General features: G+C 35.2%; 1 protein-coding gene across 1 annotated transcript in view; it reads left to right on the top strand.

The window, feature by feature from the left end:
• The window catches only part of Spata17 (spermatogenesis associated 17), a 143,903-nt gene that overhangs the window by 90,762 nt on the left and 38,671 nt on the right, over nt 1–14,470 (top strand). Inside the window, exon 9 of the mRNA XM_042682093.1 lies at nt 12,574–12,709. Within this exon, the coding sequence (XP_042538027.1) occupies nt 12,574–12,709 (136 nt within the window). The remainder of the gene's footprint in view (nt 1–12,573; nt 12,710–14,470) is intronic.

Raw genomic sequence — 14,470 nt, 5'->3', positions numbered from 1 at the left:
AGTTTAAGCCATGAAATTGTCATTACAATGTATCTTATAATAATACTATAGTATTTTATGTATTTAATAATAGTTATATTGTATTATAATAAGTAATAAATACAAAGTAATAATTTCAATATAATACAAATTATCACTGTAAATCCTTATAAAATAGTTTACCTTATAAAATTGCTACCATAATAGGTACTAATTATTATATATGCTCATAATAATAATTATAAAAATACATGAAAATCTGCTTTGTTATACAAAGAAAGTAGAACCAGATGGGTGGCAATGGCTCACACCTGTAATCTTAGCTACTCAGGAGTCTGAAATCTGAGGATCGCGGTTCAAAGCCAGCTCGGGCAGGAAACATTGTGAGACTATCTTCAGTAAACCACTAGGAAACCAGAAGTGGGGTAGAGTGCTCGCCGTGAGCTGAAGAACTGAGGGATAGTGCCCAGTCCCAGAGTTCAAGCCCCATGACTGACCAAAAAAAAGAAAGAAAAAGAAAGAAAGAAAGGAAGAAAGAAAGAAAAAAAGAAAGAAAATAGAACCACCTGTTACCGTTTCTAATCATTTGGGTCATTTTATCACCCAGAACAGTTAGTATATGCTTTATTAAAATTAAATATTTCTGAAGTCTTAATTTTTTTGCACACAGATTGATACCCAACATGAAATTGACAAGTATCTCAAGTAATTTTATAAGGTCTTTCATTTTATAGATGTTACTTGATATGAAAATAATTAAATATAGTGTTTAACAGATTTTAGAATTAATCAATATATGATGAATAAGACAATTAAACATTTTTAAAATTGATCAAGTTTCATTGTACTTATAAACTGATTTGTTGAACTGAAAACCATTTGTACAACTGAAGATATTAAATAAGTAAAAACATTTTTTCCAATCAGTTTGATGAGGCAGATTTATTACTGCAGAAATTATAGATAATTAATGCTGCTCTAGTCAAGCAAAATATACAATTTAGTGATAAACATTTGAGGTGTTTTATGACTCAGAATTATCTATCTACTTTCAACAATGCAACAGCTTATGAATTTGCTAGATTTACTGCTAAGGTGATTGAGATTGTTGATTGTTTCATTGCTATTTCTTCAGAAATCATTGTATGTCAAAGTACTGTGATAATCATCCTTAATATTTTCCTTCATAAGCTTTTATAAAAGCACCAGATAGCAATGTTACTTCCAAAGAAAGGTGCTCAACTTGCATATTCTACAGAGTACTGGTAAATACATCACATCCCTATGTGTTATTGAAACCCTTAATCTGAAATTTTCAGAAACTGAAAATTTCTGAGATTATGAAAACAAACAGAAATACTAACGAAATTGCCTAGAAATCCAAGATCAAACGATTGTTCTTTGCAATAGCCCAAGATAATTCTGTTAGGACAATTCTATTAGGACTGGGACACTGCTATTTTTTAGTTTCTGATGCTACTTTGGTTTTCTTGTTCTAGAGTATATATAATTATATCTTGGGTAGCAAAAGAAATGTTATACATTTAAGTTTTTGTATATCTCTGCTGATAATTCTGTGGTAGAAATTAGGGCAAGCATACACTCTTACCACAGAGGCAGAGAAACCTTCTTCCACACTGTTCATTACTTAAATGGAATTTAAAAAGCCACCAAAGAAGGGGTTTGAAAGAACAAATTCTAATGATAGACTGTACCTCTTTAGAGTACTCCAGTACTCTAAATAATCAAAGTGAAAGAAGACCTCAGGCAGAGCTCTTCATAGCTACAGTATTCTAATTTCCTGGAAGCTTTCTCATTAGACTTATAAAAGGCAGATCCTCTAGGCTGACATAGCAAAGCACCTAGATCTGGGGGCTTAAATAATAGATGCTTATTGTTGTACAGTTCCCGAGGCTGCCAATCTCAAGTCAAGGGTGGCAATGGCAGAGCTTATTTCTGGAAGGTGCAAGAATAAATCTGTTCATGCCTCTCCCCAGCTCTGCCCCTTTGCTATAACCATTCACTTTTCTTAGCCTGTAGAACCATCATTCTGATCTCCACTTTCATCTTCATATGCTGTTCTCCATGTGTCCATGTCCTTTATTTTCCTATTTTTTTCCAAAGCTGAAGACCAAACTCAGGGCCTTGTACTTGCCAGACAAGTACTTTTTCCACTGAGCCAGATCCCCAACTCCAATTTTCCTTTTCTTATAAGGAGTCTAGTTATATTGGATCAGGGTCTAACCTCATTCCATTTTGACCTTATCTTTATTTGTTATATCTGCAGTGACTTTTCAAATAAGTTGATCCCCCAATGTACAAGGGATGAAGGCTTCAACACATACATTTTGAAAGAACAGATTTCAACTCACAGGACTTAGTGTGTTCTGAGGAAACTAGTAGGGATGACAAAACGCTTCTTAATAATCACGAGTTGCGCTGGGTATTTTTGGCTCATGCCTATAATTCTAGCTACTCAAGAGACTAGCTTCTCAGTTTGAAAAGCCAACCCAGGCTAAAAAAAAAAAGTCTGTGAGATTCTTATTTCCAAAAAAAACACTGAAAAGCCAAAAGTGGAAGTGTGGCTCAAGTGGTAGAATATCAGCTTTGAATGAAAAAAAACCTGACCAAGAGTTTGAGACTATGAGTTCAAGTCCAAGTATAAAATAAACAACAACAAAGATGAAAACAAGAAAAATAACAAAATCAAGAAAGAAACAGAACGAAGAAAGAAGAAAGAAAAGAAGGAAAAGAAAATGAAAAATGTCACAGGCTATTATTTATACATGTTGTTTAAAATAAGCATACTATTGAAATAGTAATAGTCTGCACAGAGTATAGATTACAGAGGTTTATTTTTTCTGGAAGTCATTTTAAAGCTTTGCGTTTTTGTTTTTGTTCTTAAACTTCATTCTATTTTCTCATGCTTTATTCAGACATCTAAATTTTATGAAACTAGAAGATTTATTAATAAAAATAATAGTCAAATCTCTTTTAATTGGAAGCCGTCATCTAGATATTTTGAGAAATTAAAGAATGAATATTGATTCAACAAATATGTTGAATATTTCTAGGCTCTAAGCATTTAACAGTACATGAAAGGAAGCCTCTGTTTTCTAGGAATTAATATAACTTGAAAACTAACCACATAAGCTAATGAAATTTTGAGTAAGAATTACTAAGTGCTTGTAAATTGGTCATTTGTTAAAACTATTGTCTAAATGTAGAGTTATTTGTTCTGGCTCTGATGATCTAGGAAGATTTTTTTCTTTATTTTTATGGTGCTAGGGCTCAAACTCATTCTTCGTGCATAGAAAGCAAGAGCTCTACCATTGAGCTATATATCCCCATGAGGAAACTGTGTTTGACAAAAAAGAAACAGAATTAGTTCCTATGTATGACAGTAAAGATTCTGACAAGGAAGAAGTAGATAAAAATTAGGTTCATACTATATCCATATAAGAAAAGATGTAAGGAAAAGTTAATGGAAAGGACCAGACCAATTTGTTGAAGGAAAAAAAAAAAACAATTTTTTAAGTTAGAGGAGAGTAACAAGAACAATGAACAGGTTCAAGAACAAACATTTAAGAGATTATCTTGTAAACACTAGAAATTTACTTTAAAATGAATTAAAAATTACTTCTAAAAATGAAGAGTGTGAGTGTGTTAGTTATGAAACAAATGTGTTGGAGAAAAAAATGTGGTGGGTGCATGAGGAAACTTAATTCTAGAGAGAGGAAAGGAAACAAGGTGCCGCTAAACTAATGGCACTCTTGTTTTGTGCTTTCTTCTGTCTTCATATAATCTCTCAGTGGCTGTGTTTATGTGAGCCACCCCAGCTACCTACCACCTCCACACAAGTGATTCCCATTGGAAGTCTGGAAGATCATGAATTTCAAATGCATTCTTTCTTACCTGCTAAAGTAGTTGTATTTTCAACTGCCACCCTCACTTACTTCTCTACCCCATGTCCAAACCCTGGGCACATAGGAAGCTGGCCTGCTCATTCATGACCTGAATGTGATTCGCAGTGCCAGCCATCTGCCCAGGGTAGAGACTTGTGAGCTCCTGTCTTCTTCTCAGGCATCATCCATATCTGCCAGTCACCAAGTCCTGTTTATTCTGCCTTTCAAGTATCTTTCAAATTCAACTTCTCATCTTTCTACTCCATAGGCACTTGCAATTTCTTACTTTAATTACCATAAATGCCTTCTATCTTATCTACCCAGTCTTACTAATGAGATAATCATGCTATTATTTGACAAAACTGATTTTCAATGACTTTTTGTCATCTTCAGGATAAATTTTAATTCCTCTTTTGCAAGATATATATACCCTTCCAGATTGAAGCTCTATTCCTCTAGTGAATCTTTTCTACATTCTAGAAGGATCTTGTCGGTGATCCATAGTCCTTCTTTACATCCATAGTCTTTCCATTTCTGAAAGAAAATTCCTGTTCCCTTTCCTTACTCAGTCTTCTCCAATCCATTGTAAGAATGAAAAAGAAATTCTCAGTATTTTTTTTTTTAAATTGAAACTACAGCACAAATTTGTAACAACTTTATATTTCATACAGTGGTATCCAGATACGTTATCCAGAAGAAATTACCATCCATGTGATTACTTTTGTTTGTATTTACAATTATACATACATTTATATTCTTTTGCATAAACATAACAAAAGGCTATATATCTTTTACTCTACTCCAAGACCTCCAGAGGATGAGTAAAAGCACAGATAGTACCAAAGCCTGTGCATACCACGTTCTTTCCTTGTTAAGCTAAGAATACTCACATTTCCATTTAAAGGAAATACTTTACAGCTTCTCTCTGGCATATCTAAATTGCCAGATTCACTACTCTTTGCTTTGGAATGATTGTGAAGTAAATCAGTGTTACCTAAATATACTATTCCAATACAAAAACAGTCAATCTGATCATTAAAGCAGCTACTAAAGGAATATAGCAGGCTGGTGTGTCTCATACTAGTGTTACATGTTTGTAATTCCAGCTACAATGGAGCAAAAATAGGAAATGTGTGATCCTGGACTGGCCTTTGGCAAAAGTGAGACTCTATCAGGAAAATAACTCAAATAAAACTGAGCTGGGAGTGTGATTCAAGTGGTAGCACACCAATCTAGCAAACACAAGGCCCTGAAATAACTAATAACTAATAACACCAGAAATAAAAAAGGACATTTGAAAAATGTGGTGTATAGGGACAAAACCCTCCTTATATTTATCACTAAAGAGTAGTAAAAAAGGGAATTTAACACATCCCAAAACTTTCTTGACTTGTGTGATTTTTCACACATGAGCCTTTTACAATTTGCATATGTTCTGAGTGGTTATTGTAATATAATAAATAGGGATTACCATATACTTGCAGATATTGTTTTATTGACACATCAACTTTTATTTGTAACTCTTCCATTGACTTTAATTATTAGCACAGTGTGCAACATTTATTAATCAGCAGAGCCTTTTTAAGTTAAAATAGTAAATTAGTAACCCCATTAACACCAAATACTCCAGACAGGCAGTAATAGGAGCAGTAGTTACTGCACAAATCGTATTATCCATGCACGTGCTCCAGGGCAGTTAAGTGTGATTACCCTCCTTTGATCCCGTATGCCACTGCCTCTCCCAGCTCATTTCCAGTGAAAATTTACAAAGTGCTTCTTTCCTTTTCCATCTTAATTTTTCTAATGAAGTTCTGGCACTTCATAACACTGGGGAGATAGATAACAAGGCTGTATATAATTAATGATCTCTAAAATTTGTCCATTTTTTTAAAGCCCTTTATTACTTTGGTTACACAGTAAGAACTCTGCTCTCTTTCTCACTACTGTTTCTTTTGAGGAAAAAATATCTTTTACACAAAAGACCACTGAGTACTGAGATTTAGAAGAAATCTAAATCTTAACAAGTTTAAGATTTGTACTGTCTTTTTAATTTGATCATGTGAAGTATGTTTAGTGTTATACCTGAGCGTATTGCATATATAGTTTTAGTCTTTTTTCTTACATTTTGTCATATGCTAAGTATTCTTCCTAATACAATGCTTAATGTATACCAAGGAAGTAAATCAACTGATGTTTAGTTGGTTTATGAAGTGTATGAAATTACTTTTGTGACAAACATTCAGTACATCATACTCATACACATCCTTATATGAGTATGGCATTTTACATTACAGATTTTGTTATTTCATAGCCTTTGTGTGTGTGTGTGTGTGTGTGTGTGTGTGTGTGTACTTAATATGTTTCTACTTAGCATTCAAAGGTATGTAGAAGATCAGAAGAGACTTGTGAAGGACGAATAAAAGTTTACCAGGCAAAGCAAGGACAGAGGCAGAGAGAAGGTGGCAGAGACAGAGCATCCTTGAGCTGAATGTGCCCAGCCTAAGAGAGCTTCGGTTTGTTCATAGGTGTCTTGTAGGGTTTAGGTCATGGCTATGATACCTCATGCATGTGAATTTATTACAGTTAAGACAGGCTCCTTAGTTATTGCTATCACCAAGTTTTGAGGTGAGAATCACTGGGAACAGAGACTTACAGGACTGTTGCCATATAGTTCAGGTGTAAACAAAATGAACAAGTAGAATGGGACATTGGTAATGGAAGGAAGAGATAGGTTGGCAAACTGCTTCGTGGTTGGAATCGATTAAACCCTGTACCAATCAGGATTTCATTTTTGTTACAAATACCTGAGAGGAACAGCTTAGGAGAAGGGAAGAAAGTTCATACTTTCAAAGGCCTTGACCTATGCTTTGCTGGCTCCTTTGTCTCTGAGCTGCAGTAAAAAAGATAATCATAGAGAACAGCTATGGTAGATAAAAATGTTCATCTCATAGAGGACAAGAAACAGAGAAAGAAGGCTGGGAGTGTGGGGTGTAGCACCAAAGACACATCTCTAGTAACCTACTTCTCCAACAACTCTTGAAATAGTGCCTTCAGCTAGCACTGAAGCCTTCAACACATGAGTCCAGGGGAAAGACATACCATATCCCATTCACACACAATTTTAAGCAACACTGAGGGGAAAACCTAAATTGGTGTGGATTAGGTGATCGGGTATACAAATGCATTTAGGATCACTCAGAGCTTTTTTAGTTACAGAAAACAGTGATCCACTCAGAACACACCAAGGACTATTACAGAGATTTAAAAAAAAAAAACACTGAAGAAAAACTATGGTAAGAGAACTATCTTGGGAGCTACGGGGACATAGTTTTCTTCTTCTGCTGACTCCGAAGTAACAATTGTTTTCTTTTCTATAAATCTTTGTTTTGCACTTACTACCTAAGGCCTGGTACAACTTAATCTTCCACTCTAGAACCTCCAGCTAATAATGCTCTTTTTTTTCAATTCACATCTTGAGAAAGGATCTATTTTGGTCATATTATCAAACTGGAGTTTGTCAACACACTTTTTCTATGTAAAAGTAGGGCTGGGAACAAGGATTTCCTGGTTGAGGAGAGCTAAGGCAGGAGGGTCCTAGAATGTCTTGACTTGACTTGACTAGATGATTGGCTAGATTGCCCTGTTTCTACCAGACTTAAAAAAAAATACAAGAAGGATTGCAGGTTTCCTAAGAGAAGTTTTGGCTATAACTTTAATTTGAGAGCAGGTCTTTTTTGAGGTTTCTATTTTGTATCTAGATACATATTCCCAGTGATAATTTGAAAACACTGCTCTTGGGTGAGAGGTTTTTGTATACGAAGATAGAGATTTACAATCCATCACTATATAACCTTTGTGGAAGAAGGAGAAATTCGAGAGAGATTAAATGCAGGCTTTCGGGAATTGCTTTAATGTTTAGGGCAGTAGTTCTTAGTCAGCGTCACTTAACTATATCACCTTGAGGTTTGAAATTATATACATACGAATTCCAGAGTCTCAATCACAGATAGTATGGCTCAGTGGGCATATATTGTTGGAAATTTTGCCCAGGTGATTCTGATGCACAGTTCTGGTTAATTAAGCTATTGGCAGAAAATGATGAGTCACACAGAAACTACAAAAGCAAGAAGGAGAATCAGGAGGAATTGTGCATGTCAGAGGAGAGGGGAATCCACTGAGAGGAGGGGGCTGAAGTCCTATTGACAGAGGCAGTGAGCCTCCCAGGGATGAGAGATGCATGAGAGTTGAGTAGGTTCTTGAGCCTTAACTCATATCCTGTTACCTATTAAAGTAAAAATAAAGTTCCTGATTGTCAACAATGGGTGGAATGTTCCCATCTTGATCCCGTACCCCTTTCCTACTACTCTTGTACTACCATACTCAGCTCTACCATGCAAAGTCTGTGGAAATGCTTTTCTATCCCCACCCCCACCATAAGGAACAGAAGCCTTCCTTTGGGCATTGATGGCCTCAACTGTGATATATATGTGTGTGTGTGTGTGTGTGTGTGTGTGTGTGTGTGTGTGTGTGTGTGTGTGTGTGTGTGTGTGTGTGTGTGTGTGTGTGTGTGTGTGTGTGTATGTCATATATCCATATTCATATATGGATATATATGGATATATGTATCACATACTCACACACACACACACACACACACACACACACACATACACATATATATCCATCACAACAACTACCATATTGTACTTGTGTGTAAGGGTTCATCCTCATCCTGTGTTTCTAACGTGGTGAATTCCTTCTACCATGCATCTTCCATCATGATAGCTCTGCCTTTCAAAGTGCTTAATTCTTAATTCATAAAGGCAGTTCACTAGGTGTCTCATGAATAAATAAAAATTTAGACAACAGAAACACCAGTGTTGGCAGGAGTGGGTAGACTTGTCAGCCTAGAAGAGCTAGCTGTTGAGCTGGTTTAGGAAGCTGAGCCTAGCTTGAATCAGCATTTCAGGATGAAATGCTACACCAACACAAAGTGGTAGGATGGGCAGAAAAAGCCAAAAGAAGAATGGCATTGTTACTTAGGCAGGTGTAGAGTGTAGAAGACTGAACAGATGAAGTGAGAAGGACGACAGGAGGTTGAAGAATTTAGGTTTGAATCAATAGGTTGCCAGCTAGAGCTTCATGACTTGAAAATGTGAATCATCTGTCAGTAAAATAAATGGGCTGACGGAAAACCTAGAATTATAAATGACAGTAGGAGAACTATATGAAAAAGAGGAAATGAAAGAGAATCATGGGAGAAACAAAGGTATTTGATTTATTTGGAAACATATTGTTGTATGTAAATATTCAGTGTCCATAATATGATTCTGTGTGTTCTGTAGCTAATTGGTCATTTTTAAGTTTTGTTTCCTGGGACTGCTACCAAGTCTCTTGTCACTGCACAGACTTGTTTGTGTATACCACTATATTTTCACATTGTTTTTAGGAAATTTTGCTATATCTTTGGAAAGAGTATGAAAATAATTAACCAATCTATATTTTTCTTTAACCAATCTATATTTTTCTTTAACATGTTAATTTTAAAGTGCTCTCATATATATTCATTATATTTTATATTATTTTATAATATATAATCTTATAAAAGATGTTATTTTAAAATTAATTGATAATTCTCCAGAATTTTGATTATAAGCTAAAGTAATTTGTGGTTTTTACAGTTTTCTTAACTATACTTTTATTGATCAAATTCTACTTAAGGACTAAATTTTCATTTTTGCAAATGAATGTTGTTAAGGATTATTTAGAAGATATCTAAATGTTTTAGCATATCATATATCTAATCATGTTTATGCATACTTGAAACTGCTTCATGATACTTTCATGAAAAATTACGTCTAAATGAAAGTAGGATTAATTCATAGACTTAATACTTAGAATTACTACCTAGTCTTTCACCCTTCTCATCAGTAGTCTCTTGAGAAAGGAAATTTTGTGTAGACACACAAAAACCATACTCTCAAAAATTATTTAGAAGTGATTAAAAAATAAAAACTTTAAATGCTAAGCTAATATACCTCCTTTGTATTTTCTGGACAATGGGCCACAGAAATTCCTTCAATGCCCAGTGTCTCTCCATGTGCAGATTAGCATGGAGAGACAATAAGCCTGTCTTATTGTCTATCTTCTAAGAAAAATTCTTGCCTGAGAGCAGAAGTAACAGAAGCTCCTATGGCTTTGTAACTTCAAAGCTGTATGTTCTGCTTTATTTGAAGTACTTTTAGAAAGTATTTACTAATAATATTGAGTTTATTAATAAAGGCTAAAAGTAAATTGCAGTGGTATATAAATTGATTAAACAGACTTATTTTTCCTATTTATTGTTTTTAAGCAAATATATGTAATGCAAAACAAATTTGGATTCTAAAATATTTCCTTATCTTAATGGAATGAGATGTGGAAAATATAGGCATATGATAATGGTGGTGGTTATATAGGTATTTGTTGTACTTCAAGTATATTTTTTCAAAGTCTGAATTTCAAAATATATAGTTTTCTGCTGTGTGCCAGTACTGGAGTTTGAACCCAGGACCTTATGCTCTTGCTTAGCTTTTTTGCTCAAGGCTGGTACTCTACCACTTGAACCACACCTCTTACTTCCAACTTTTTGCTGGTTAATTGGATATAAGAATTTCTTGGATTAGTCTTCCTGAAATGGTTTTGAACCATGATCTTCAGGTCTCAGCTTCCTGAGTAGCTAGAATTTCAAGTGAGAGCTACTACCACAATACCGGTGCCTGAATGGGTTCTCTTTTATGTTTCCATTTGTAACTTTCTTTCATGTTGTTTTTCAATGAGTAATGTGGTTTCTTTGTTTTTTTGTTTTTTTTTTTTGTTGTTGTTGTTGATTGTTTTTGTGTCAGTCGTGGGGCCTGAACAGTAAGCCTGGGTGCTGTCCCTCAGCTCTTCAGCTCAAGGCTAGTGCTCTATCACTTGAGCTGCAGCACCACTTCTGGCTTTTGTCTGCTTATGTGGTGCTAAAGAATTGAACCCAGGGCCTCATGCATGCAAGTCAAGCACTCTACCACTGAGCCACCTTCCCAGCCCCAGCAATAAACTTTTTTAAGTGCATATCACACAAGATCAATTTAAATTTTTATACTCTCAAACATGATGTGACTGTGGCTCTTTTGAATGATAGATTTCACTGTGCTATGAAAAAAAAAAATCTTTTAATAAAAATATCCCTGGGGGCTGGGAAGGTGGCTCAGTGGTAGAGTGCTTGCCTTGCATGCCTGAGGCCCTGGGTTCGATTCCTCAGCACCACATAAGCAAAAAGAAAAAATAAGCCGGAAGTGGCGCTGTGGCTCAAGCGGTAGAGCGCTAGCCTTGAGCTGAAGAGCTGAGGGACAGTGCCCAGGCCCAGAGTTCAGGCCCCATGACCAGACCAAAAAAAAAAAAAAAAATCCCTAAATGTTGAGCCTTGGGCTTATTTCCCTGCTAGTTCACTCAGTGGAACCAAGAAATAAAATTATATACTTATGTAATTACTCCATGTGGTCCTTACCTTGGCTTCACCAAGGCTCTACTTGACCACGTGAATGGGGATGAAGCCCTGAGCGGTTACCCCTTAACTAGACTTCTAATCAGTGTTCAGTTGTATTCCTCACTCTCACCCTGTACGGTAACAGTAGCTTATATCACTAGCTTTTCCAGGGGTCTACAGAACAAATTGCCTTATTTCTCTTGGGCATCAGCCACCTCTGGACTTAACCCCCTTCTACCTGATATAAATCTTCTTCCCACATGATAAGAATGTGTTGCTAATTTCACCTGGTTTTTGTCATCTTCTGTCCTCTTTTTCTTGTGGTTTCTAACATTTTAATGCTTTTGTTCTTATTCCAATGTGTCCTAGCGAGGGACTTCAACAAATTGCTGGGTTACTATAAAGCCTATCACAATGATATGTGTTTTGTTGGAAGGTGTTATGGATTTTGAGAATTGGCCTTTTGTGTTACTTTAAAAAATGCCTCAAATTAAGCATCATCATGATGGTGCATCAATCGATGCAACAAAAATAACTTGTCTTTTGTTTCTACTTCTAACACCATTCATTATTTATTGTCCCTTGTTCTTTTTAGGGCCCATGTTAAATGCTTTGTATGTACTACAATTTGCATTCCCATTAATAACTCTGCTTAGAAGCAAAGATTCATAGAAGTCAAGGGAAAGGGCTAAAAAGATCATGCTAAGATGTAAAAGCAGATCATATTGACCCAAAAATTCTATGATTTATGAACTCTACCCAAAATGCCTCCATTTAGGGACAATTTAAGATCTGAATCAAAATGATTTCGATGAGAACTTTTTGTCGTGACCATTTTTAAGAGTAGGAGGCATATGCCATTCTAAAATTAGGAATATTTTTACTTGCATGATGAATTTTGAATAATCTGGCCAGTTTAATTCATAGATTCAGCATTTGCATTGTCTGTACTTATAAAAATTCCATTAGGAAAGGCTTAGTAGTCCCACATTTGAAGAGCATGAAATGAAGATTCACAGAAACCAGTGAAACCAATAGTGGCAGGGGTTAAAATAGAATCTAGCTATTCTGATTCCAGACCATGTTTTCTTTTTTCTATAGCATTCTCCCTGTTGTAATCTTATTTAGTACATGAAATGTTTTTACAAATAATATAAGAATATAATGTCAATCTTCTTTCAGGTTTTTGCCATTTTCCTGCTACCATAAAAAAGAAAAATATATACCATTAATACATTCATCAAGCAAGTATCATCCTGATTCTCCAGATGAACATCAGTTTCGAAGTGAGAACCCTAAGAAATGGATATCTAATAAGGTAAGTGGACAAAACATTAAGAAAAATAGTGCTCCTTTTCAAGGGCTAAAAAATGTACTTTGACTAGAAAATGTATATAAATATTCTTGTGGTAATTAAGACTCTTGTGGTTCCAAGATGATTTATAGCTGTTGTATTTAAATTGGTACAACTGATTTATGTCAATGAATCAGTAAATTAGTAATTGATTGCTTGTTTCCCATTTATGTGTATGCTTCTAGATGCGGGGGGGGGGGGGGACAGCTGCCATCTCTCAATATGTTCCCATGACCTGTTCTTTGAAGGAAAGGAGGGAGGAAGGGACATGATCACATGCTTCTCCTTATAAAAGCACTAAGCTCATCAGATCAAGACCCTACCTTTATAATCTATTTCTCCCTTAATCGTTACTTTTTACACACCTTATCTTCCTTGAAGTCACATTGGAGACACAATTCAGTCTATAACATTACATTTCTGGACCACAAAACTTATATCTTGTATATAAAGCACATTCTTTCCATCACAACAGTTCTAAGAGGATCATTGTAACATTCACTGTAAAGTCTAAAGTCCCAATTAAATATCATCTAAATCACAGGGCTATGCCAAGGATGCCCATTCTGAAATTACTATTTAATATAGCATTTTGGGTAAAAGCAAGGAGATGAAAGAAAAAGAGAAAGAGAAAAAGATAGAGAAGGCAGGAAGGAAGGAAGGGAGGGAAAGAAAGGAAGGTAAGAAGGGAGAGAGAGAGAGACAATGCAATATCCAAATTGGAAAGGAACAAATAAAATTGTCAGAAGATGGTATGATCTAAGTATAAAAGTCCTAAAAACTCCATTGCACATTGTTAGAAATAATAAACATGTGTAGTAAAATTGTGGATGTAAAACTTATGTAGAACAATTAGTAGCAGTTCTATTCACAATAAAGTTTACAAAAGAAACTCATACAGTTTCCAGTTTATAGTAACATTAAAAAATAAAACTTTATTAAATTTAATTGAGATGAAATAGCTATAACTGAAAACTTTAAATATTTATGAAAGTAACTGGATAATATAATATACTAAAAGATATCCTATACCCATGGACTATAAAAATTAATATATCCTCACTACTAAAAGCAATCTGCAAATTCAATATAATCCCTATCAAAATTCCCATGTTATTTTTTCCACAGAACCAACTCTGACATTCTTAGGAAACCACGAAAGACTATGAATAGCAAAATGATATTGAACACTAAATATGAAAAGTATCTCATTACCTGGTTTCAAAATAGAGTGCAAAGTCATAGTAATCAAAATTATGTGAGGCTGTTATAAAAGCAGACATACTTACCAGTAGAACAGAGTAGAGATTTCAGAAATAAACCCATCTATTTGTTCTCGTTTGACCTTTAACAATGATGGATGTACACACAACGGGATATGACATACGACAGTCTCTTGAATGAAAACTGCTGGGGTTAATTGGACATCTGCATGCAGAAAAGTGAAGTAGAAGCCTTATCTTTTATCATATACAACAATCACCTAAATTAAGAGATAAAAGACTTAAACATTAGCCCTACAATGCTAAAACCACTAGAAGAAAACATGGAAAAAAGTTCTTGATATTGGCCTGGGCAATAAGATATATATTGGGGGCTGGGAAGGTGGCTCAGTGGTAGAGCACTTGCCTTGCATGCCTGAGGCCCTGGGTTCGATTCCTCAGCACCACATAAGCAAAAAGAAAAAAGCCAGAAGTGGTGCTGTGGCTCAAGTGGTAGAGCGCT

The sequence above is a fragment of the Dipodomys spectabilis genome, unplaced genomic scaffold, assembly GCF_019054845.1.
Source record: "Dipodomys spectabilis isolate Male_0828 unplaced genomic scaffold, ASM1905484v1 ptg000069l, whole genome shotgun sequence".
In the NCBI taxonomy this organism is placed as follows: Eukaryota; Metazoa; Chordata; class Mammalia; order Rodentia; family Heteromyidae; genus Dipodomys; species Dipodomys spectabilis.
Note: the sequence above shows the minus strand (reverse complement) of the source record. Positions and strands in the feature narration are given on the sequence as shown.